At 41.3% G+C, this 24,873-nt stretch overlaps 1 protein-coding gene across 2 annotated transcripts in view; it reads right to left on the reverse strand.

Moving 5' to 3' along the window:
- The window catches only part of CHDH (choline dehydrogenase), a 61,482-nt gene that overhangs the window by 7,889 nt on the left and 28,720 nt on the right, over positions 1-24,873 (reverse strand). Inside the window, exons 2-5 of one of the 2 annotated variants that reach the window (XM_082664300.1) lie at positions 13,176-13,933; positions 12,385-12,536; positions 11,500-11,575; positions 10,411-10,545 (exon numbers count right to left, since the gene is read on the reverse strand). In XM_082664300.1, coding sequence (XP_082520426.1) covers positions 10,411-10,545; positions 11,500-11,575; positions 12,385-12,536; positions 13,176-13,878 — 1,066 coding nt within the window. In that variant the 5' untranslated portion in view covers positions 13,879-13,933. Of the gene's footprint in view, positions 1-10,410; positions 10,546-11,499; positions 11,630-12,384; positions 12,537-13,175; positions 13,934-24,873 lie in introns of both variants that reach the window. The other variant, XM_082664299.1, reaches the window with a different exon arrangement.

Consider the following 24,873-nt stretch of genomic DNA (forward strand, 5'->3'; position numbering starts at 1 on the left):
CACAACCAACACGCACAATCAACCCAAGTCCACCATAAATAGGCAAAGGTTTTGAAGAAAACCCCACCAAACTAATTACAAAAATAGTACTTAAAATAAATACAGTGTATCTTATCATTATTCTTACATGGCAATGACGTGAAAAATCATCATTGTTATTCAACTATAAGAACACTAATGACCAACATCCGAAAATCACACCCATTAATAAAAATTATTAACAGTGCATTTATTGATCTTCCAGCCCCATCAAACATTGCATCATGATGAGATCTCGGTTCCACTTGTTTAGTATTACAAATCTTAACAGGCTTATTCCTAGCAATACATTACACATCAGACATAATAACGCTTTCTCATCAGTAACACATACCTGCCGCGATGTAAACCATGGGTGAGTTATCCGATACCTACATGCAAATGGAGCATCCCTATTTTTTATTTGCCTATTTATTCACATAGGACGAGGCTTCTATTATGGATCCTATACTCTTTTAGAAACATGAAACACTGGAATCATCTTATTATTTACGGTCATAGCCACAGTATTTATAGGCTATGTCTTACCTTGAGAACAAATATTCTGAGGGGCAACAGTTATTACTCATCTCCTCTCAGCAATTCCATATATCGGCACAAGCCTTGTCAAATGAATCTGAGGTGGCTTTTCAGTAGATAAAGCAACTCTTACACGCTTCTTTGCTTTCCATTTTATTCTCCCATTCATGATTGCAGCACTAACAGCTGTCCCCTTACTATTCCTTCACGAAACAGGATCTAATAGCCCCACAGGAATCTCATCTGACGTAACAAAATTCCATTTCACCCCTACGATACAATCCAAGACATCTAGGTGCCTCATTACTACTTCTAGTACTAATAATGTTAGTGGTATTTTCACCCGATTTATTAAGAGACCCTGATAACTACACCCCAGCAAACCCTCTCAAAACACCACCCACATCAAGCCAGACTGGTACTTCCTATTTGCATCTGCAGTCCTGCGATCAATCCCCAATAAACTAGGAGGAGTCCTGGCCCTAATCTTTTCAGTCTTAATTCTAGCACGCATCCCAATACTCCATACATCCAGACAACAAAGCATAACACTTTGACCTCTAAAGCATAATATTTCGCCCTCTCAGCCAACACCTATTTTGAGTACTAGTAGCAGACCTATTAACACTAACATGAATTGGAGGACAACCCGTGGAATACCCCTTCATTACTATTGGACAACTAGCATCTACTTTATATTTCTTTTTAAATTTGGGTACTAATGTCAGTAACTAGCATCACTGAAAATAATCTCCTGAAATGAAGCGTGTTTGTAGTATATCTATTACCCTGGTCTTGTAAACCAGAAAAGGAGAATAACATTCTCTCCCTAAGACTCAAGGAACAGGCTCCAGATCCACCATCAGCACCCAAAACTGAAATTCCACTTAAACCATTCCCTGCAACTTTGTTACGGGACATTTACAAGATTATTAAGTACCATGTCAGTATTAAAATAACCTCTTTTTACCATAAACTACTATGTACTTCGTGCATATATGCACGACCACATTACTAGGTACCTAATACCGTATCGTACCTAATGCATTATATGTATAATGGGCATTACTTACCCCATGCTTACAAGCATGTACATTATCTTACTGACAGTACACAGTACATTATATGTACAATCGTGCATTAATTATTTACCCCACGCTTAGAAGCACGTACATTATCTTATTGACAGTACATAGCACATTAAGTCAAATCAATTCTAGTCAACGTGTGTACCATATCCAGTAGATCACAAGTGTAACCAGCAGGCTGTGTGAAACCATCAACCCACTTGGGGTGTCCCTCTTCTCGCTCCAGGCCCATAACTTGTGGCGGTTTCTACTAATGAACTTTATCAGACAAGTGGTTCTCACTTCAGGGCCATCTCACCTGAAAGAGCCTACTCTTTCCTCGTAAATGAGACATCTCGTCGGACCAACGACTAATCAGCCCATGCTTACACATAACTGATTTCATGCATTTGCTAATCTTTAATTTTTAAAGAGATGCTGTGACTCAGCTATGGCCATCTGAGGCCTTAACACAGTCAAATAAATTGTAGCTGGACTTTAATTGAATATTATTTACCAACATCATCAACCATAAGGTGTTATTCAATCAATGGTTACAGGCCATAAGGAAATTACGGACACACATACACACACGTACACGTACGTACACACACACATGCAGTAAACAGATGAATGACCTGTTTAACAAACCCTCTTTACCCCCCACTAAATCCCATGCTCTACATGCCTATAATGCCTTACCAAACCCCCAAAACAAGGCAAAAACAGATAAATACATGGAACTTAGCTGTCTACTCGATAAACATGAACTGAATGCTCAGAATTAGATAGACCTAGAAAATAAACCCCAGTCATACCAATCAACTATTAGATATTTACCATTTATATAGACCACTTTTATCAAAATTTTAACACTAAATCCGACATAAACCCACCATATACATATTACTTCACTCTGTAAAAACAGCTTGTTAGTGTAGCTTAAAATCTAAAGCGAGGCACTGAAAATGCCCAGATGAGTTTACCAAGTCCAAAAACACACAGCTGTGGTCCCAGCCTTTCTATTAATTTTTAATAAAATTCACATGTAAGCATCTGTGCCCCAGTGAGAATGCCCTCCAAATCATTAGGATGAAAAGGAGCAGGCATCAGCACACTAATATGAGTGGCTCATAACGCCCTGCTTAACCACACCCCATGGGAAACAGCAGCAATAAAAATTAAGCCGTAAACCGAAGTTCGATGAAGTTATATTAACTAGGGTTGGTAAATTTTCTGCCAGCCACCGTGGTCATATAATTAACCCCAATTAATAGAAACTTGGTGCAAAGTGTGTTAAAGAGTGATATAAAATGAAGTTAAATTTTAACTAAGCTGTAAAAAGCCATAACTAAAATAGACTACGAAGGTGACTTTAGTATTTCCTGACTACAGGACAGCTAAGACCCAAACTGGGATTAGATACCCCACTATGCTTAGCCCTAAACCCAAATAACTACAAGAACAAAATGATTGGCCAGAGTTCTACTAGCAACAGCTTAAAACTCAGAGGACTGGGCTGTGCTTCCCACCCTTCCAGAGGAGCCTGTTTTATAATCGATAAACCCCGATAAACCTCACCAACCTTTGCTAATTCAGTCTACGTTACCACCATCTTCAGCAAACTCTAAAAAAGAATAAAAGTAAGCATAATTATCATACATAAAACGTTAGGTCAAGGTGTAACCTATAGGATGGGAAGAAATGGGCTACATTTTCTATTTCAAGAATATATTTCTCACACATGAATTATGAAAACCAAAGGAGGATTTAGTAGTAAATTAAGAATAGAGTGCTTAATTGAATAAGGCCATGAAGCACGCACACACTGCCCATCACCCTCGTCAAGTATTATAATAATTTCCTATAATCTATTAGCAAATACTAATCATACAAGAGGAGACAAGTCGTGACAAGCATACTGGAAAGTGAGCTTGGATAAATCAAAGCGTAGCTTAGATAAAGCACCTAGTTTACACCTAGATTTCATAATTTACGAATACTCTGAATGAAATCTAGCCCAGCACCTCTCCCCATATCTACTAATACAAGCAGACTAAATAAAACATTCACTCAACATTTAAAGTATAGGGGATAGAAATTTAAAATATCCTCTGGTGCTATACAGTAGGTACTGTAAGGGAATGGTGAAAAAAGCACTAAAAGTAACAAAAAGCAAAGTTTACCCCTTGTAACTTTCGCATAATGATTTAACTAGGGAACATCTAACAAAGAACTTAAGTTAAACATGGCGAAACCAGACCAGCTACTTATGAACAGTTTATTAGAACAAACTCATCTATGTAGCAAAATAGAAGATTTATAAGTAGAGGTGACAAACCTAACTAGCCTGGTGATAGCTGGTTGTCCAGGAAAAGAATTTCAGTTCAACTTTAAAAGTTACCAACATAATTATAAATTTTAATGTATTTTACAATGTTATCTAAATAGGTACAGCTTTTTAGAAATGGATACAATCTTATCTAGAGAGTAAAGACAAACAACACCATAGTTGGCTTAAAAGCAGCCACCAATTAAGAAAGTGTTCAAGCTCAACAGTAACTTTAATACCAATAACAAGCAAATCAACTCCTAGATTTGTACTAGACTAATCTATTGACCGACAGAGGTAATAATGTTATTATGAGCAACAAGAAGTATTTCTCCTTGCATAAGTTTACATCAGTAACTAATAATATGCTGATAATTAACAGTAAATAAATACAACTCAACATTAAGTTATTTATTAAACACTGTTAATCCAACACAGGCAGGCACTCAAGGAAAGATTAAAAGTAAAAAGAACCTGGCAAACGCAAAACCTGTCTGTTTACCAAAAACATCACCTCTAGCATAACTAGTATTAGAGGCACTGCCTGGCCAGTGACAACTGTTAAATGGCCGCAGTATCCTGACCATGCAAAGGTAGCATAATCATTTGTTCTCTAAATAAGGACTTGTACGAATGGCCACACGAGGGTTTTACCGTCTCTTACTTTCAGTCAGTGAAGTTGACCTTACCGTGAAGAGGTGGGAATAACAAAATAAGACGAGAAGGCCCTATGGAGCTTTAATTAATTAAGCAAAAAAAACCTAACTAAACCACCAAGGGATAACAAAATTTTACATGGGGTGACAATTTTGGTTGGGGTGACCTTGGAACACAAAAAAGGCTCTGAGTGATTAAAGTCTAGACTTACCAGTCAAAACATATCATCACTAATTGATCCCAAAAATTGATCAACAAGTTACCCTAGGGATAACAGCTCAATCCTACTCTAGAGTTCATATCAACAATAGGGTTTTGACCTCGATGTTGGATCAGGGCACCCCAATGCTGTAACCGCTATTAAAGGTTTGTTTGTTCAGTGATTAAAGTCCTACATGATCTGAGTTCAGACCGGTTTCTGTCTATTATATAGTTCTCCCAGTATGAAAGGACAAGAGAAATAAGGCCCACTTTAAAAAGTGTCTTGAAACCAATTAATGATATAATCTTAATTTAATTAATACATATAATATATTACTCAAGACCAGGGTTTGTTAAGGTGGGGCAGAGCCCGGTAATTGCATAAAACTTAAACCTTTATAACCAGAGGTTCAAATCCTCTCCCTTAACAAAATGTTTATAATTAATATCTTAATACTTGTTATCCCCATTCTTCTAGCCGTAGCATTCCTAACACTAATTGAACGAAAAATTTTGGGTTATATGCAACTTCAAAAAGGGCCAAATATCGTAGGACCATGTGGCCTATTACAGCCCATTACTGATGCAGTCTAATTACTCACTAAAGAACCACTACGACCAGCTACATCCTCCATTTCCGTATTTATCATTGCACCAACCCTAGCCCTAACCCTAGCCCTAAACATATGAATTCCCCTACCCACTTATTAATATAAATCTAGGAGTATTATTTATGCTAGCTACATCAAGCCTAGCTGTATACTCCATTTTATGATCCAGATCAGCTTCCAACTCAAAATACGCATTAATTGAAGCCCTACAAGCAGCAGCACAAACAATTTCATATGAAGTAACACTAGCAATTATTCTTTTATCAGTCCTCTTAAAAAACAGGTCTCTTACCCTCTCAACCTCCATCACAACACAAGAGCATTTATGAAAAATTTTCCCATCGTGACCCTTAGCTATAATATGATTTATTTCCACTCGAGCAGAAACTCACCGAGCTCCCTTTGACCTAACAGAAGGAGAATCTGAACCTGTATCAGCCTTCAACATAGAATATGCAGCAGGCCCATCTGTCATATTCTTCTTAGCAGAATACGCCAACATTATCATAATAAACATTTTCTCAACAATCCTGTTTCTAAGAGCGTTCCATAACCCCTACATACCAGAACTATACAAAATCAACCTGATCATCAAAACACTATTACTAACAATTTCTTTCCTATGAATTCAAGCATCCTACTCTCGACTCTGATACGATCAACTAATACATTTACTTTGAAAAAACTTCTGACTACTAACACTAGCCATATGCACATGACATGTCTCACTACCTATTATAACATCAGGCATTCCTCCGCAAACATAAGAAATATGTCTGATAAAAGAGTGACTGTGATAGAGTAAGCTAGAGAGGTTTAAACGCTCTTATTTCTAGAATCATAGGAACTGAACCTATGCTTAAGAATTCAAAATTCTTCATGCTACCACATTACACCATAATATATAGTAAGGTCAGTTAAATAAGTTATTGGGCCCATGCCCCGAAAATGTTGGTTTATATCCTTCTCGTACTATTAAACTCCATCATCTTTATCATCATCCTAACAACCATTATCTCAGGGACCATAATTGTAATAACCAGCTCCCACTGACTACTTATTTGAATCGGTTTTGAAATAAATATACTAGCCATTATTCCCATTACAATAAAAAAGTTTACCTCATGAGCTATAGAAGCATCCACTAAATAGTTTCTAACACAGCTACCGAATCCATATTACTTATAATAGCCGTTATCACTAACCTATTATACTCCAGCCAATGAACTATTACAAAAATCTTTAATCCAACAGCATCTATAGTAATAGCAATAGCCCTAACCATAAAACTAGGACTATCTCCATTCCACTTCTGAGTACCTGAAGTTACACAAGGCATCTCATTAACAGCATGCTTAATCTTATTAACATGACAAAAACGTGCACCCTTGTCAGTGTGATACCAAATCTCACCATCCATCAGCCTAAACCTAATATTATCCATATCCATACCATCTATTATAATCGGAGGATGAGGTGAACTAAACCAAACCCAACAATGAAAAACTATAGCTTATTCATCAATTGCTCACATAGGGTGAATAACAGCCATTAGATTGTAAAACCCAACTATAACAATCCTAAACCTACTAATATATATCAAATAACACTTCCCACATTCATACTATTCATTTACAGCTCAGTCACCACCACACTACCACACACAAAATAAAATACCCATTATTACAACCCTCATTCTCATCACCCTATTATCAATAGGAGGTCTTCCTCCACTATCAGGATTTATGCCAAAATGAATACTCATTCAAGAAAAAAAAAATAACAATATTATTTTACCCACACTAATAGCTATCACAGCGTTACTCAATCTATACTTCTACTTACAACTCACGTATTCTACAGCACTAACTATATTTCCCTCTATAAATAATATAAAAGTAAAATGACAATTTGATTTGACAAAACAACTTTCCTACCAACAGTAACTGTAATATCCACAATACTCTTATCCCTTACACCAATCCTTTCTTTCAGTATTGGACTAGGAATTTAGGTTACAGACCAGCAGCCTTCAAAGCACTAAGCAAGTATAAGTTACTTAATTCCTGCTCAATAAGGATTGCAAGACTATATCCTACATCAATTGAATGCAAATCAAACACTTTAATTTAAGCTAAATCCTCACTAGATTGGTGGGATTACATTTCCCACGAAACTTAGTTAACACCTAAATACCCTAGTCAACTGGCTTCAATCTACTTCTCCTGCTGCAAGGAAAAAAAAAAAAAAAGAAAAAAGCAGAAGCCCCAGAAGAATTGAAGCTGCTTCTCTGAATTTGCAATTCAATATGTAAAATTCACCACAGCACTTGGCAAAAAGAGGACTCAACCCCTGTCTTTAGATTTACAGTCTAATGCTCACTCAGCCATTTTACCTACATTCATAAACAGCTGACTATTCTTAACTAACCATAAAGATATCAGTACCTTATATTTACTGTTTGGTGCTTGGGCTGGAATAGTAGACACTGCCTTAAGCCTGTTAATTCATGCTGAATTAGGCTAACCTAGAACACTGCTAGGAGATGATCAGATTTACAATGAACTTGTAACAGCCCATGCATTTGTAATAATTTTTTTTTATAGTTATGCCTATCACAATTGGAGGCTTCAGAAACTGACTAGTCCCACTAATGCTGGGGCACCCGATATAGCCTTTCCCCATATAAATCATACAAGCTTCTGATTACCTCCACCCTCCTTCTTACTACCACTTGCATCATCAATAGTTGAAGCCAGTGCCGGTACAGGCTGAACTGTATATCCACCCTTAGCTGGAAACCTAGCCCATGCTGGAGCTTCAGTAGACCTTACCATCTTTTCCCTACATCTAGCAGGTGTCTCCTCAATTTTAGGTGCTATTAATTTTATTACTACAATTATTAATATAAAGCCACCCACTATACCCCAACATCAAACACCACTATTTGTAATGATCCGTTTTAATTATAGCTGTATTGCTGCTATTATCATTACCTGTATCAGCAGCCAGGATTACTATGCTATTAACAGACCGAAACCTAAACACAACCTTTTTTGACCCCGCGGGAGGGGGTGATCCAATCTTATATCAACACCTATTCTGATTCTTCGGACAACCTGAAGTCTATATTCTGATTTTACCTAGATTTGGAATAATCTCACATATTGTAAATTATTATTCAGGAGAAAAAAAAAGCCTTTTGGATATATAGGTAAGTATGAGCCATGATATCAATCGAATTTTTAGGATTCATTGGATGAGCTCACCGTATGTTTACAGTAGGTACAGATGTGGACACACGAGCATATTTTACATCAGCCATTATAATTATTGCTATTTCCGCAGGAGTAAAAGTATTTAGTTGACTAGCAACCCTTCATGGAGGTAATATCGAATGATCTCCCACCACAATACGAGCCCTAGGCTTCATTTTCCTTTTTGCAGTAAGTGAATTAACAGGAATTGTCCTAGCTAACGCATCACTAGACATTGTCCTTCACGATACATATTACGTAGTCACACACCTCCACTACATATTATCAACGGGAGCAGTATTCACTATTATGGGAGGCTTTGTACGTTGATTCCCACTATTCTCTCAGGTTATACACTCAACTCATGAGCAAAAATTCACTTTGTAATTATATTTGTAGCTGTAAATATAACCTTCTTCCCACAACATTTCCTAGGTCTATCTGGAATACCATGACAATATTCCGGCTACCCAGATGCATACACAACATGAAATGCTGTCTCATCCATAGGCTCATTTATTTCACTAACGGCGGTAATATTCATAATTTTCATAATTTGAGAGGCATTAGTATCAAAACGAGAAGTCTCAACAGTAAAGCTAACGTATCTCCCAGGAGAATTCGGGAGGGGCAAAAGAAGGAGGAGAAGACCAATCTCCCAGAGTCCTTCTCGCTGGAATCCATCTCGGCTGAGAGACGCACGCACCACCAGGAAGGACCCTGAGTCAGACGATGGGCCAAGCGAGATGACTGGCCAGAGACAACCCAGAAACTAACCCATTACCATAAAACCTGAGCCTGCAAGGCACGTGGCAGAGCGGTTCTCCTGGGTTCCCCCAGGCTCTCCGCCTTGGGGTTCCTTCCCAATAAAGTCTTTTGCTTTGTCAGTACGTGTGTCTCATCGGACAGTTCCTTTCCGAGTGTTAGACAAGAGCTTAGTCTCCGGCCCTGGAAGGCCCTGGAAGGCCCTGCAACACCTGCACCACCTCCTCCTCAAGGTGCTGCAGTCTCCCTGGCCCAACAAATTCATTCTTCAAGCACACCCAATGCCTAGCCCCGGGGCCTTTGCACGTATTCTTCCTGCCTAACAGACCCCCTGCCACCATTCTCCAGTTTAACATCCTAATTATTCCTTCACTGTACTTAAAACTTAGCATGTTTACTTAGTTTCCTTCCATTGTCTCCACTAGAGCGTAAACTCCCTAAGAAAACCTGCCTTATTAGCACTTCTCACCATGTAGCACAGCACACGGTAGGTGTGCGAGAAATGCATGCTGAGTGAATAAGATTTCGAAGCACTACTTCCTGGCCAAACTCAGTACTCTGAGACCCAGCTAGAAACTGCATGGAAAATGCTGAGAAACAGAAGCTGTAGTCCAGCATCAAGTGCCCTTTCTCTGCATTTTCTCCTGGCCCCTTGGGCCCCAGGCAGTGTCCAGGATGAGGCCATCCCTATCCATCCATCAGGAAGGGCAGCACCCAGCCCCTGCAGAGTCACCCCGGGCAAGCCCTGTGTATCGCATCTGGTCCTCACACCAACCTGCCACACAGGAACGGCATATCCCCATTTTGCAGATGGGAAAACTGAGGCTCAGAGAGCTGAAATAAATGGCATAGCTCAGCTTTGAACCAGCAATCTGGAGCCACAGCCTGGGCTAAGCACCTGAGGAGGGAGGCTGTGCTGCCCACAGAACGTCTCTCCCAAAATCATGGATGAGCACACCCACCTGTGAACTTCCAGAGCCACTCCAGGCCAATCCGGACCTTCCTCAGGGGCTTTTGTGCTGAGTGGAGGGTGATGGGGGAGGTGCATGCCTGCTGGATGTATATCTCCAGGTGGTCTTGGAGGTTCTGGCCAACTCCTGAAACCAGAGGGGGTGGTTAGGAAAATGTCTCCCAAAGGGGCTTAGCCGGCCTCTCAACATCCCCTGGTTTTGAAAACTTTTCCTCCACCCACTTATCTGCCAGGCCAGCTCCTGCTCATTCCCAGGGACACCACTCCCTCTCTCCCAGCCATGTCTGGCCCTCTCAGATGCTGCCAAAGCTGCCTGCCCTTGACACTCGCTCCCAGGGCAGCACCTGTAACCATCCAGGTGCCTTCCTGCTAAGCCAGCACCCTCCACCGGGGCAGTGCCCACGCCTCCAGCCGGCACCACTCAGTGAGCTGTCCCAGAATGGCTGACCCTGCACCCTCACCCCTGGCCTGGGGAAGGAGGGAAGCAGGCCTGTCATGCTGTGCAGACCCAGCATGAGCCCATCCAAGCTCAACGGGACACTGGGCGGGTCACTGTCACAGACCAGCACTTTCAAAGACCTCTTATGATAAAGCTTCAAGCTCTGGGAGCTTGAGTTATAAGAGAGGGCAAGAGGGACAGGCTCCAAAGGGCATCAGAAACAGTCTATGAAATAAATATTAGGCCTGGGAGAACCATCTGAACATGAACAGCATGTCAGGGTAGCTGGTGTGTCCTGAGGATGGAAAACACAAAGGCCTGGACCCCTCTTGCCACACGGCTGCCCTGTTGACCTGCCTGAGCCTGGCCCAGTGGGCTTTACGGGCAGATGCTCCCTGCTAGAGGTGCCTCGCTACTGAGAGGGATGGGATGTCTGGGGAAGGGAGGAAAACGACACAAAAGCCTGGGGTTTCGCTGGGGGTAGGAGTCCAGCGAGGCCTTGGGGACCTTCAGGCTCGCGGGAACAATGTGACAGTTCTGAGGAGCCCTGACTCCTGTCCCCTCCCCACTCCATGCTAATAAAGTATAATAACTTTTATTTAACAGGGACACCTCTGGGGCGCAGTGGGGAAGAGAGCTCACCAGGAAGGTGGCACACCACCGGGATGCCCAGTTGCTTGAGGTCGTCTGCATTGCCCACGCCCGACAGCATGAGCAGCTGCGGAGAGTTGATAGCACCTCCGCTCAGGATCACCTCCTTGCTGGCGAAAGCCTGGAAGAGGCGAGGGGCCAGGCAGCTCACACTTTCCCAGAAAAGCCAGTCAGAACCCCAAGAATACGGCCTTGGCATGACGCACCCACATGGTGGGTGGGGATCCTGCCCACAGGCTCCAGAGCAAGCAAGAGGATGCTCAGGGCGCCCCTAGGTGAAAGTAGCCCACACGTGCCGCTGTGGGTGTGTGTGATGAGAAATCAAGCGTGGTTCATAATCTGATGTATTCTGCAACAGCCTGACCGTGACGATGGTCTTAAAAACAGGACTGTAGAGCTTAAATGAGATAAATGGAAGCAGGCACTCAAACAAGCAGTTTAAATAAAGCACATGGTGAGCGAGATCTTCACGTGGGATGCAGAACAATCCCCACGTGCTCCTAAGTGGAAAACAGCACAGTGCAGAAGTAGGGAGTGTGATCACAGGTACGGTTTTTAAAGCCTCTGATATAAACCTATCAATTTCTGGACAAGTGTGGAAGGCAATAGCAGAAAGAGGTTCATGGGGGCACTCATGCCCGGGCACCACGGGCCCTGTGCAGGTGGCTAGACTGGGGCTTCCTCACCTCTGCCAGGCCACCACCTCCTGGGGACAGTCTTTCAGGCTGTTGCCACCAGCCGCTCACTCCTTATCATCATGTTGATGGAGACAAGGACATGCCTCCTACCCACCCACACTGACTGAGCATGACCACGGGGTCACTGCCCACTCCCTCCCCGCCATGTGAGCTGCCCATGTGGTGGTCATTCACTCACCCTGTGGCTCTGGCCGTTCTTGATGTACTCCACACCCACTGCACGGGTACCTTCAAACAGCACCCTGCTCACAAATGTCTGGGTCTCAGCCGTGAGGGTGGGGCGGCTCAGTGCCGGATGCAGGTATGCACAGGCTGTGCTCCAGCGCTTGCCTGCAGGACAGAGCAAGGAGATCAGTCACAGCCCCAGCCTGTTCCCTAGGCACCTATCGTGGAGGGGGAGGTAGGGAAGGACTGCAGAAAGAGGGAATTTGCCCTTCCCCTGACTGTGCAAGTTCTGCCTTCAAAGGAAGGCTGAGACCAAAATACCCTGTCCAACTGACATCCACATCTACCTGGGGCCCCTGGATGCAGGTGGGAAAACATCCCTCACCCTTGACAGGACGACAGAGACCAGGAGTGGCTGATAATGAGAGCCCTGGGTCCACCCGGGCCTTGCCTCTGCCCTGCTGCAAGGCCCGTCACTGCTCTGTGCCTCAGTACGCCCATCTGTAAGGCTTTAAAACTTGGGGCTGTGTGGCCGGAGAGCTGCCTCTTCGTTCCACACCAACAGGGACCAGAGGATGCCCAAGGGGTCACCATCTCCGAGTCACTTCTCATCGGCTTTGAATGGTATTCTGTGGCCTGTCGCCAGTGTAATCTGTCACATCCCCTCCACCTCAAACCAGTCCCAGTCTGTCCACACTTACTGACCATGACAGGTGGGGGCAGGAGGGTCGGGACTGTGATAGAGCAGCGTTTCGTTTTTAGAGGAGGAACCTGGGAGATGGGGAATCGGAGGCCTCGCGCTACCTTCGTGGATGGTCATATCCATCCAGCCGAAGCCCTCTTGCTGGAAGCCGTTCATGTCCTCGGTGAGGGGGTAGCCGGCCTCCTGCGCCGCCTCCAGGAACGCGCGGTGCAGCGGGTGGCCGCTCTTGCCCCGGGACACCCGCAGGGGGCCGTCGCCGCCGCGGTACCTCCCGGCACCCAGCTCATGTGCCTGCGCCTTGCGGAAGTAGGGCAGGCAGTGCGCGTAGTCCCAGCCCACCGCGCCCTCCCGCTGCCAGCGCTCGTAGTCCTCGGCGTGCCCACGGATGTAGACCATGGCATTGAGCGACGACGAGCCGCCCCAGACCCGGCCACGTGGCCAGTACAGCACGCGGCCGTCCAGGCCCGGCTGCGGCTCCGTGTGGTAGCACCAGTTGTACCTGTCATCGCACAGGTTGGCCACGAGGGCTGCGGGCATGTGGATCTTCCACAGGAGCCGCTTGCTCCCCGCAAACACATCCTTGGGCCCGGCCTCCAGCAGCAGCACTCGCTTGTCGGGGTCCTCCGTGAGCCGGCCGGCCAGCACGCAGCCAGCGGAGCCCGCACCCACCACCACGTGGCTGTACTCACCCCCAATCCGGGGTCGCTCGCTGGCCAGAGCACGGATGCCCGGGGGCCAGTGCTGCCCCAGGGCTCCCCATGGGCCCAGGCTCCCTCGCCTCCAGCCTCGAAGGATGCACCACATGCTTCCAGCCCAAGTCCTCTTACTTCCACGGGGCGAATGTGACGATTCACTTTCCCTAAAACAGAAAAAGAGGCTTTGAAAAGTTTAACTCAGCATGCACTGCAGAATCAGCCCAAAGCTAGGGCAGCAAAGGGCCCCTGCAGGCCCGCCAGGTGCCTGCCGGGCGCTGGGTGGGGCAGGCCTGGCTGGCACGTCACTGCCCTGGGGAACCAGGAGGAACGAGCGGAAGCACAAGCAGGTATATCAGTCCTGTGGGACCGACGAGCACACGGCTGGAAGCACTGGAGTAGGGAGGTCCCCAGAAAGGCTTCCCTGGGACATCTGTGCATGAACCTGGAGGCCGGGCAGGAGTCTACCTGCTGGAAAACAGGGGCTTTCCAGGTTTACCCTCACTCCTCATCTGTTCAAGACAGTAAGACAGTTGCTGAGTCCCTACCACGTGCCAGGCACCATTTCCTCTCTAGCAATACTCAGAAAACAAGGCATCTGCTCTCAAAACTGATGGTCTGGGACTAGGGAGACAGACAAGACTTACATAAATAACCAAAGGAAGGTCAGGGTGAGAGGCTGGAGACTAAACAGCTCAAAGCCTTTGACCTAAGGGCCCCAGAGTGCACGAGAGGGCTTTTCAGCAGGTGATGGGTTCAGAGCTACAATCTTTAAGATCACTCTGTTGAGTGCTGGAGTTTTAACAAACACCAATAACTTCTGGAGTATCCTTTCCCAACAATGTTCATATTAATCCCAACATGCTCAGTGCACAGAGGTGGAAAAGAGTCAAGATATCCCATCAAGACCTCCACTGACACAGGAACCTCTGAGAAAGCCCCACCCATGAGGCTCAGGCACACAAGGCCCACTCAAGACTGAGGTTGCAACAGGAGAACTGGAAAACCTCAGGAAAACCCTGATAAATCCCTCGACCCCTTCCACGAGCCTATATCAAGTAACAGCAGCAGCCTATCACTGGAGGCAGACTAAGAGGTGAGAGTGGAGAGAAAGGTTCCACGCCACCCCATTCCTGCAGGCACAGGAGAAAGAGGCAGCAAGGCCTCCTAAAAGCTAAATCTGAAGCAGGAATTCTGAGAACCTTCCAGCACTCCAGGCCTCGTGCTAGCACAAGGCAGCAGCAGCCCACGGCACAACTCCCAACTGGGTTGACCCAACACTCCACACTAACGACCTGATAGAATGAAATGCATGCCCTTTTCTAGGCATAAACGCTATTTACCTCAGTCCCTACTATCCTGGTACACACAAGGTCACGCATTCAATAAAAAAATTAATAGACACAGAAATAAGAAAAAGAAATGCCTCATTATAAAGAGAAAAGTAGTTAACAGAACCAGACCAAGGGGACCCATCCGGACGTTAGAACTATCAAGCAAAGACTTTAAAATAACCAAGTTTAACATCTTAAAAGATTTAGTTGAAAAGGTGGACATGTTGAACAGACAGGCAATTTCAGCAAAAAGTTGGCAACTATTAAAAAAGGCACAAACAGAACTGCTAAAAATTAAAAAAAAATTTTTAATTACCAGAAATGAATAAGTTGACTGGACATAGAAGAGAAAAGAATAAGTGAAACTGAACATTAGGTTAATAAAAATTATCCAAAGGGAAATAAAAAGAGAAGAAGAAGTGAAAGAGGGAGAGAGAGAGAAAAGAGCAACTGAGAGCATGGCATGATATCAAACTGTCTAAAGTATAGACAACTGGAGTCCCAGAAGTAGGAAAGGGATAAAAGGAAAAAAGAAGAGGAGGAGAGAGGAGAAGCAGAGAGAGAAGGGGAGAGAGGCAGAGAAGGACAGAGAAAGAACAGGGGAGAAAAGCTATCTGAAGAGATAATTGCTAAGACTTTCCCAATATTAATGCAAGACAAAAACACCAGAGATTCAAGAAGCTTAGAGCATCTTCAGCAAGATCAATACAAAGAGAAACACATCTAGGTACATCACAGTCAAATTGCGGAAACCCCAGAAAAAAATCATCAAAGCAGCTGCCCCCCCCCAAAAAAAAAACATATGTACAGAGGAATAAATTTAAGAGTGGCTGCAAACTTCTCATCAGAAAATTTACAATACAGGATCGGATCTAGATGGTGGGGGAGTAGGACAGGAAGCTCACCTTCTCCTGCAAATACATCAAAAATACATCTACATGTGGAACGATTCTCACAGAATACCTACTGAACGCTGGCAAAAGACCTCAGGCTTCCAAAAGAGCAAGAAAATCTCCACATCAGTGAGTAGGACAAAAGAAAAAGAGAGAGAGAGAGAGAGAGAAAGGAATTGGGGCAGGACCTGTGCCCCCAGGAGGGAGCTGTGAAAAAGGAAATGTTTCTGCACACTGCTAAGTCCCCTCACTGGTGGCAGGGACTGAGGGCTGAGGCTTGGGCTTCACAGGTCAGACCAGGGAGAGGACTGGGATTGGCTGTGTCAAGGCAGCCTGTGGGGGCCAGGGTGTGCTCACCACAACTGAGGGAGTATGGGAAGAAGCCTGGGCCCGCCAGAGAGGCAAGGCGCTACTGTTGGGTGGCGTGAAAGACAGGGGCAGGGCCACCATAGGAGCTTCTTTCTCCATGTAGGGCACCGCCTACTGGAACTCTGAGGGCAGGTGCGAGCCACCGTTGCCACCTTGGACTTCAGAGACGGGCATGGACCGTTGCTGCCACTGAGGGTCCCTTGACTTGGCACCAAACACTGCCCCTGCCTTCCTGGGAGCCCGCGTGGGCCACACACCTGCACACACCTGGCAAGGGGATAACGGCCAGTACACGCTGAGGAAACAGACAGCAAGCATCCAAACCAAACACAGCCCTGACACCAAAAAAATATTAAACCCACACATGCCACATAGGGACGCTCCCGCATATGAATAGCCCTCCAAGACTACGGTAGATAACTGCTTCTCCTAAACTCACAGAGTAAGAGAAATATAAGCAAAATGAAGAAGCAGAGGAACCACCACCAGTTAAAAGACCAAGAGAATTCCCCTGAAGGAACAAGCAATGAAACAGACCTCTTCAGTCTAACAGACACCAAATTCAAAAAAGAGGTGAACTAACACAATATTGTAAAGCAATTATACTCCAATAAAGATGTTAAAAAAAAGGAGGTGAAAATGAAAATACTGAAGGAATTAAGAAAGGCTATCAGAGAAATGCAGATTACTGTAAAAAAAGGAACTAGAAACTATAAGGAGAAGCCAGGAAAAATTAGAAAATTCATTTGCTAAGATGAAAGCTGAGCTGAAGGCAATGAATAGCAGAATGCATAATGCAGAAGAAAGAATAAATGACCTGGAAGACAGAATAATGGAAATTACCCAATCAAAACAGCAAACAGAAAGCCCAATGAAAAAAAAATGAAAGCAATATAAGATAACATAAAGCGTGCCAATCTACACATAATAGGGAAGAAGGAGAAGACAGAGAAAAGGGGATTGACAATGTATATGAAAAAATTATGGCTGAAAACTTCCCAAACCTAAAGAAGGAAACAGATATCCAGGTACAGGAAGCACAGAGGGTCCCAAACAAGATGAACCCAAACAGACCTACACCAAGACATATGATAATAAAAATGGCAAAAGTTAAAGATAAAGAGAGGATTCTAAAGGCAGCAAAAGAAAAACAAAGAGTTAATTACAAGGGAAACCCCATAAGGCTATCAGCTGATTTCTCTACAGAAACACTGCAGGCCAGAAGGGAGTGGCAAAATATTTTTAAAGCCTTAAAAGAGAAAAATCTGCAATCTAGAATATTCTAACCAGCAAGAATATCATTTAGAATAGGAGAAAAATTAAAGAATTTTTCAGACAAGCAAAAACTAAAAGAATACAGCAATACTAAACCTAACCTAAAAGAAATATTGAAAGGTCTTCTTTAGATAGAAAAGAAGCAAGAAGATATAAAAAGAAGGAAATCAAAATTGGAAAGTAAATCACTTAAAGTAGCCAGTATACAGATCAAAAAGAAAAAAACAAAAACGAAAACCTATTTGTGAAAGCGATGATAAACAAAAGAACAGCAAAAGGATAAACATGAAAATGTAAAAAAGAACATCAAAATCATAAAATGTGGGGAAGGAGAGTAAGAAAATGCAGTTGTTTTTTTTTTCAAGAATGTGTTTGAACCTATAAGACTATAAGTCTAAAGCAAGAAGATATAGGAAGGGGTTAAAATATTTGAAAAACAGGACAACCACAAATCAAAAACATACAATAGATTCACAAAAAACAAAAAGAAGAGAACACAAGTATAAAATAAAAGGCAATCATCAAACCACAAAAAGAAAAAGGAACAAAAAAGAAACATAGAGTCAACTGGAAAACAAGACTTGAAATGGCAATAAATACATACATATCAATAATTACCTTAAATGTCAATGGACTGAACCCTCCAATCAGAAGACGTAGAGTGGCAGACTGGATTAAAAAAAAAAGAGCCTACAATATGCTGCCTACAAGAGACCCACCTTACGGCAAAGGACACACATAGATTCAAAGTGAAGGGATGGAAACGGAAATGACAAGAAAGCGAGAGTTGCAATACTCATATCAGACAAAATAGATTTTAAAACAAAGGCCACAGAGAAAGATAAAGAAGGACACTATATAATGGTAAAAGGATCAATACAAGAAGAGGATTTTACACTCGTCAACATATATGCACCCAATATAGGAGCACCCAAATACTAACAGACATAAAGGGAGAAACTGATGGGAATGAAATAAGAGACTTTAACACCCCACTCACATCAGTGGACAGATCTCCTAGACAGAAAATCAATAAGGCAACAGAGATCCTAAATGATACAACAGAACAGATTTAATTGATATTTTCAGGATATCACATCAAAGAAAACTCCACATATTTTGCAAGTGCACATGGGACAGTCTCTAGGATTGACCACATACTAGGGCACAAAACTAATCTCAGCAAATTAAAGAGTATAGAAATTATTTCAAGCATCTTCTCTGACCACAACGGCATGAAACTAGAAATCAACCACAGGAAAAGAAATGAGAAAAAAATAATTTCATGGAGACCAAACACCATGCTACTAAAAAACCAATGGGTCAACAAGGAAATCAAAAAGGAAATTTAAAAGTACCTTGAGACAAACGACAATGAAAAGACAATCATACAAAATTTATGGGATGCGGCAAAAGCAGTTCTTAGAGGGAAGTTCATAGTGATACAGGCCTTCCTTAAAAAATAAGAAAAATCTCAAATAAACAACCTAACATACCACCTAAAAGAATCAGAAAAAGAAGAACAAACGAAACCTAAAGTCAGCAAAAGGAAGGAAACAATAAAGATGCAGAAGGAAATAAATAAAATAGAGATTAAAAAAATAGAAAAAAAATCAATAAAGTCAAGAGCTGGTTCTTTGCAAGGGTAAACAAAATTGACAAACCTCTGGTCAGGCTCACCAGAAGAAAAGAGAGTGAACCCAAATAAAATAAGAAATAAAAAAGGAGAAATCTCAACTGATACTGCAGAAATACAAGAAAGAAAAAAAAAACAAACAAACATAAGAGAGGGAATTCCCTGGCAGTCCAGTGATTAGGATTTCACACTTTCACTGCTCTGGGCCCAAGTTTGATCCCTGGTTGGGGAATTAAGATCCTGCAAGATGCATGGTGTGGCCAAAAAACAATTTTTTTAATTAAAAAAAAAAAACCATAAGAGAATACTATGAACAATTATATGACAACATATTTGACAACCAAGAAGAAATGGACAACTTTCTAGAAATATACAGCCCACCAAAATTAAATCAAGAAGAAATAGTTAATTTGAACAGACTGATCACTAGAAATGAAATAGAATCTGTAAAAACAAACAAACAAAAAACAAAACAAAACAACCCCCTATGAACAAAAGTCCAGGCCCAGATGGCTTCACAGGCAAATTCTACCTAACATACAAAGTAGAACTTATAGTGATCCTTCTCACTCTTCCAAAAGATTCAACAGCAGGGTACACTCCCAAAGACATTCTATTAAGCCACCATCACCCTGATACCAAGACCAGACAATGATACCACCAAAAAAGAAAATTACAGATCAATATCTTTGATGAATATAGATGCAAAAATCCTCAACAAAATATTAGCAAACCAAATCCAACAACACACAAAAAAGGTCATACACCACAATGAAGTGGGATTCATCCCAAGTTCAAAAGGGTGGTTCAACATTTGCAAATCAATCAATGTAATACACCACATAAACAAAAGAAAATTCAAAAACCACATGACCATCTCAATAAATGCAGAAAAGCATTTGACAAAATTCAACATCCAGTCATGATAAAAACTGTTACCAAAGTAGGTACAGAGAGAACATATTTCAACATAATAAAAGCCATTTCTGACAAACCCACAGCCAATATAATACTCAATGGTGAAAAGCTGAAACCCTTCCTGCTAAAATCTGGAACAAGACAAGGATGCCCACTCTCACCACTTCTATTCAACATAGTATTGGAAGCCCTAGCCACAGCAATCAGAAAAGAAAAAAGTAAATAAAACGTATTCAGATTGGAGAGGAAGAGGTAAAACTGACACTATATGCAGACGACATGATACTAGATATAGAAAACCCTAAGAACTTCAACAAAAACTACTAGATCTAATAAATGAATTCAGCAAAGTAGCAGGATACAAGATTAACATTCAGAAATTGTTTGCATTTTTTTAAACAGCAGATCCTTGTTGGTTGTCTATTTTAAATATAGCAGTGTGTAAATGTCAATCCCACACTCCAAACTATCCCTCCCCTCCCCACATTTCTTTACACTAACAATGAAATATCAGAAAGGGAATGTAAAAAAAAAAAAACTTTTAGGACCTAGAAGAACTAAAGAGCAAACAAACAATGATGAACAACACAATAAATGAAATTTAAAATTCTCTAGAAGGAATCAATAGCAGAATAACTGAGCCAAAGAATGTTTAACTGACCTGGAAGATAAAATAGCGGAAATAATTACCACAGAGGAGAATAAAGAAAAAAGAATGAAAAGAATTGAGGACAGTCTCAGAGACATCTGGGACAATATTACATGCACCAACATTCAAATAATAGGGGTCCCAGAAGAAGAGAAAAAGAAAGGGACTGAGAAAATATTTGAAGAGATTGTAATTGAAAACTTCCCTAATATGGGTAAGGAAATAGTCAATCAAGTCCAGGAAGTGCAGAGAGTCCCATGCAGGATAAATTCAAAGAGAAACGTGCCAAGACAAATATTAATCAAACTATCAAAAATTAAACACACAAAAAAATAGTAAAATCAGGAAGGGGAAAACAACAAATAACATACAAGGGAATCCCCATAAGGTTACCAGCTGATCTTTCAGCAGAAACTCTGCAAGCCAGAAGGGAGTAGCAGGAAAATTTTAAAGTGATGAAAGGGAAAAAGCTAAAATCAATATTACTCTACACAGCAAGGATCTCATTCAGAATAGACAGAGAAATTAAAACCTTTACAGACAAGCAAAAACTAAGAGAAATCAGCACCACCAAAGCAGCTTTACAACAAATGCTAAAGGAACTTCTCTAGGCAGGAAACAGAAGAGAAGGAAAAGACCTACAATAATAAACCCCAAACAATTAACAAAATGGTAATAGGAACATACATATTGATAACTACCTTAAAGGTAAATGGACTAAATGCTCCAACCAAAAGACATAGACTGGCTGAACGGATACAAAAATGAGACCCATATATATGCTGTCTACAAGAAAACCACTTCAAACCTAGGGACACATACACACTGAAAGTGAGGGGATGGAAAAAGATATTCCATGCAAATGGAAATCAAAAGAAAGCTGGAGTAGCAATTCACATATCAGACAAAATAGACTTTAAAATAAAGACTATTACAAGAGAAAAAGAACGACACTACATAATGATCAATGGATCAATCCAAGAAGATATAACAATTGTAAAAATTTATGCACCCAACATAGGAGCACCTCAATACATTAGGCAAATGCTAACAGCCATGAAAGGGGAAATCGACAGTAACACAATCATAGTAGGAGACTTTAACACCCCACTGTCACCAATGGACAGATCATTCAAAAAGAAAATAAATAAGGAAACAGAGGCTTTAAATGATACATTAAAAAAGATGCACTTAATTGATATTTATAGGACATTCCATCCAAAAAACAGCAGATTACACATTTTTCTCAAGTGCTCATGGAACATTCTCCAGGATAGATCATATCTTGGGTCACAAAGCAAGCCTTGGTATATTTAAGAAAACTGAAATGGTATCAGGTATCTTTTCCTACCACAACGCTATGAGACTAGATAGCAATTACAGGAAAAAAATCTGTAAAAAATACAAACACATGGAAACTAAACAATACACTACTATATAACCAAGAGATAGTTGAAGAAATCAAAGAGGAAATCAAAAAACAGCTAGAAACAAATGACAATGAAAACATGATGACCCAAAACCTATGGGATGCACCAAAAGCAGTTCTAAGAGGGAAGTTTATAGCAATACAAATCTACCTCAGGAAACAAGAAACACCTGAAATAAAAAACCTAACCTTACACCTAGAGCAATTAGAGAAAGAAGAACAAAAAAACCCTAAAGTTAGAAGAAGGAAAGAAATCATAACGATCAGAGCAGAAATAAATGAAAAACAAATGAAGGAAACAATAGCAAAGATCAATAAAAGTAAAAGCTGGTTCTTTGAGGAAGATAAACAAAATTGATAAACCATTAGCCAGACTCATAAAGAAAAAAAGGGACAATACTCAAATCAATAGAATTAGAAAAGAAAAAGAAGTAACAACTGACACTGCAGAAATAAAAAGGATCATGAGACATTACTAAAAGCAACTATATACCAATAAAATGGACAACCTGGAAGAAATGGACAAATTCTTAGAAAAGCACAACCTTCCGAGACTGAACCAGGAAGAAATAGAAAATACAAACAGACCAATCACAAGCACTGAAATTGAAACTGTGATTAAAAATCTTCCAACAAACAAAAGGCCAGGACCAGATGGCTTCACAGGCAAATTCTATCAAACATTTAGAGAAGAGTTAACACTCATCCTTCTCAAACTCTTCCAAAATATAGCAGAGGTAGGAACACTCTCAAACGCATTCTACGAGGTCACCATCACTCTGATACCAAAACCAGACAAAGATGTCACAAAGAAAGAAAACTGCAGGCCAATATCACTGATGAACATAGATGCAAATATCCTCAACAAAATACTAGCAAACAGAATCCAACAACACATTAAAAGGATCATACACCATGATCAAGTGGGGTTTATCCCAGGAATGCAAGGATTCTTCAATATATGCAAATCAATCAATGTGATACACCATATTAACAAACTGAAGGAGAAAAAACATATGATCATCTCAACAGATGCAGGAAAAGCTTTCGACAAACCTCAACACCCATTTATGATAAAAACCCTCCAGAAAAGAGGCATAGAGTGAACTTACGTCAACATAATAAAGGCCATATATGACAAACCCACAGCCAACATCATTCTCAAGGGTGAAAGACTGAAACCATTTCCTCTAAGATGAGGAACAAGACAAGATTGTCCACTCTCACCACTATTATTCAACATAGTTTTGGAAATTTTAGCCACAGCAATCAGAGGAGAAAAAGATATAAAAGGAATCCACATCAGAAAAGAAGAAGTAAAACTGTCACTGTTTGCAAATGACAAGACACTATAAATAGAGAAACCTAAAGATGCTACCAGAAAACTAGTAGAGCTAATCAATGAATTTGGTAAAGTAGCAGGATACAAAATCAATGCACAGAAATCCCTTGCATTCCTATATACTAATGGTGAAAAATCTGAAAGAGAAATTAAGGAAACACTCCTATTTACCACTGCAACAAAAAGAATAAAAAACCTAGATAAACCTACCTAAGGAGACAAAAGACGTGTATGCAGAAAACTATAAGATACTGATAAAAGAAATTAAATATGATACAAAGAGATGGAGAGATACACCATGTTCTTGGATTGGAAGAATCAACACTGTGAAAATGACTATACACCCCAAAGCAATCTACAGATTCAATGCAATCCCTATCAAATTACCACTGGCATTTTTCACAGAACTAGAACAAAAAATTTCACAATATGTATGGAAACACAAAAGACCCCGAATAGCCAAAGCAATCTTGAAAAGGAAAAACAGAGCTGGAGGAATCAGGCTCCCTGACTTCAGATTATACTACAAACCTACAGTAATTAAGACAGTATGGTATTGGCACAAAAACAGAAATATAGATCAATGGAACAGGATAGAAAGCCCAGAGATAAACCCACACACATATGGTCACCTTATTTTTGATAAAGGAGGCAAGAATATACAATGGAGAAAAGACAGCCTCTTGGATAAGTTGTGCTGGGAAAACTGGACAGCTACCTGTAAAAGAATGAAATTAGAACACTCCCTAACACCATACACAAAAATAAATTCAAAATGGATTAAAGACCTAAATGGAAGGCCAGACAGTATAAAACTCTTAGAGAAAAACACAGGAAGAACACTCTATGACATAAATCACAGCAAGATCTTTTTTGACTCACCTCCTAGGGAAATGGAAAAAAAGCAAAAATAAACAAATGGGACCTAATGAAACTTAAAAGCTTTTGCACAGGAAAGGAAACAATAATCAAGATGAAAAGACAACCCTCAGAATGGGAGAAAATATTTGCAAATGAAGCAACTGACAAAGAATTAATCTCCAAAATTTACAAGCAGCTCATGCAGCTCAATATCAAAAACAAACAACCCAATCCAAAAATGGGCAGAAGACCTAAATAGACACTTCTCCAAAGAAGATATACAGATTATCAACAAACACATGAAACGATGCTCAACATCACTAATCATTAGAGAAATGCAAATCAAATCTACAATGAGGTATCACCTCACACCAGTCAGAATGGCCATCATCAAAAAATCT

Source organism: Grampus griseus (assembly GCF_964374135.1).
Source record: "Grampus griseus genome assembly, chromosome: 10".
NCBI classification, from domain to species: Eukaryota; Metazoa; Chordata; class Mammalia; order Artiodactyla; family Delphinidae; genus Grampus; species Grampus griseus.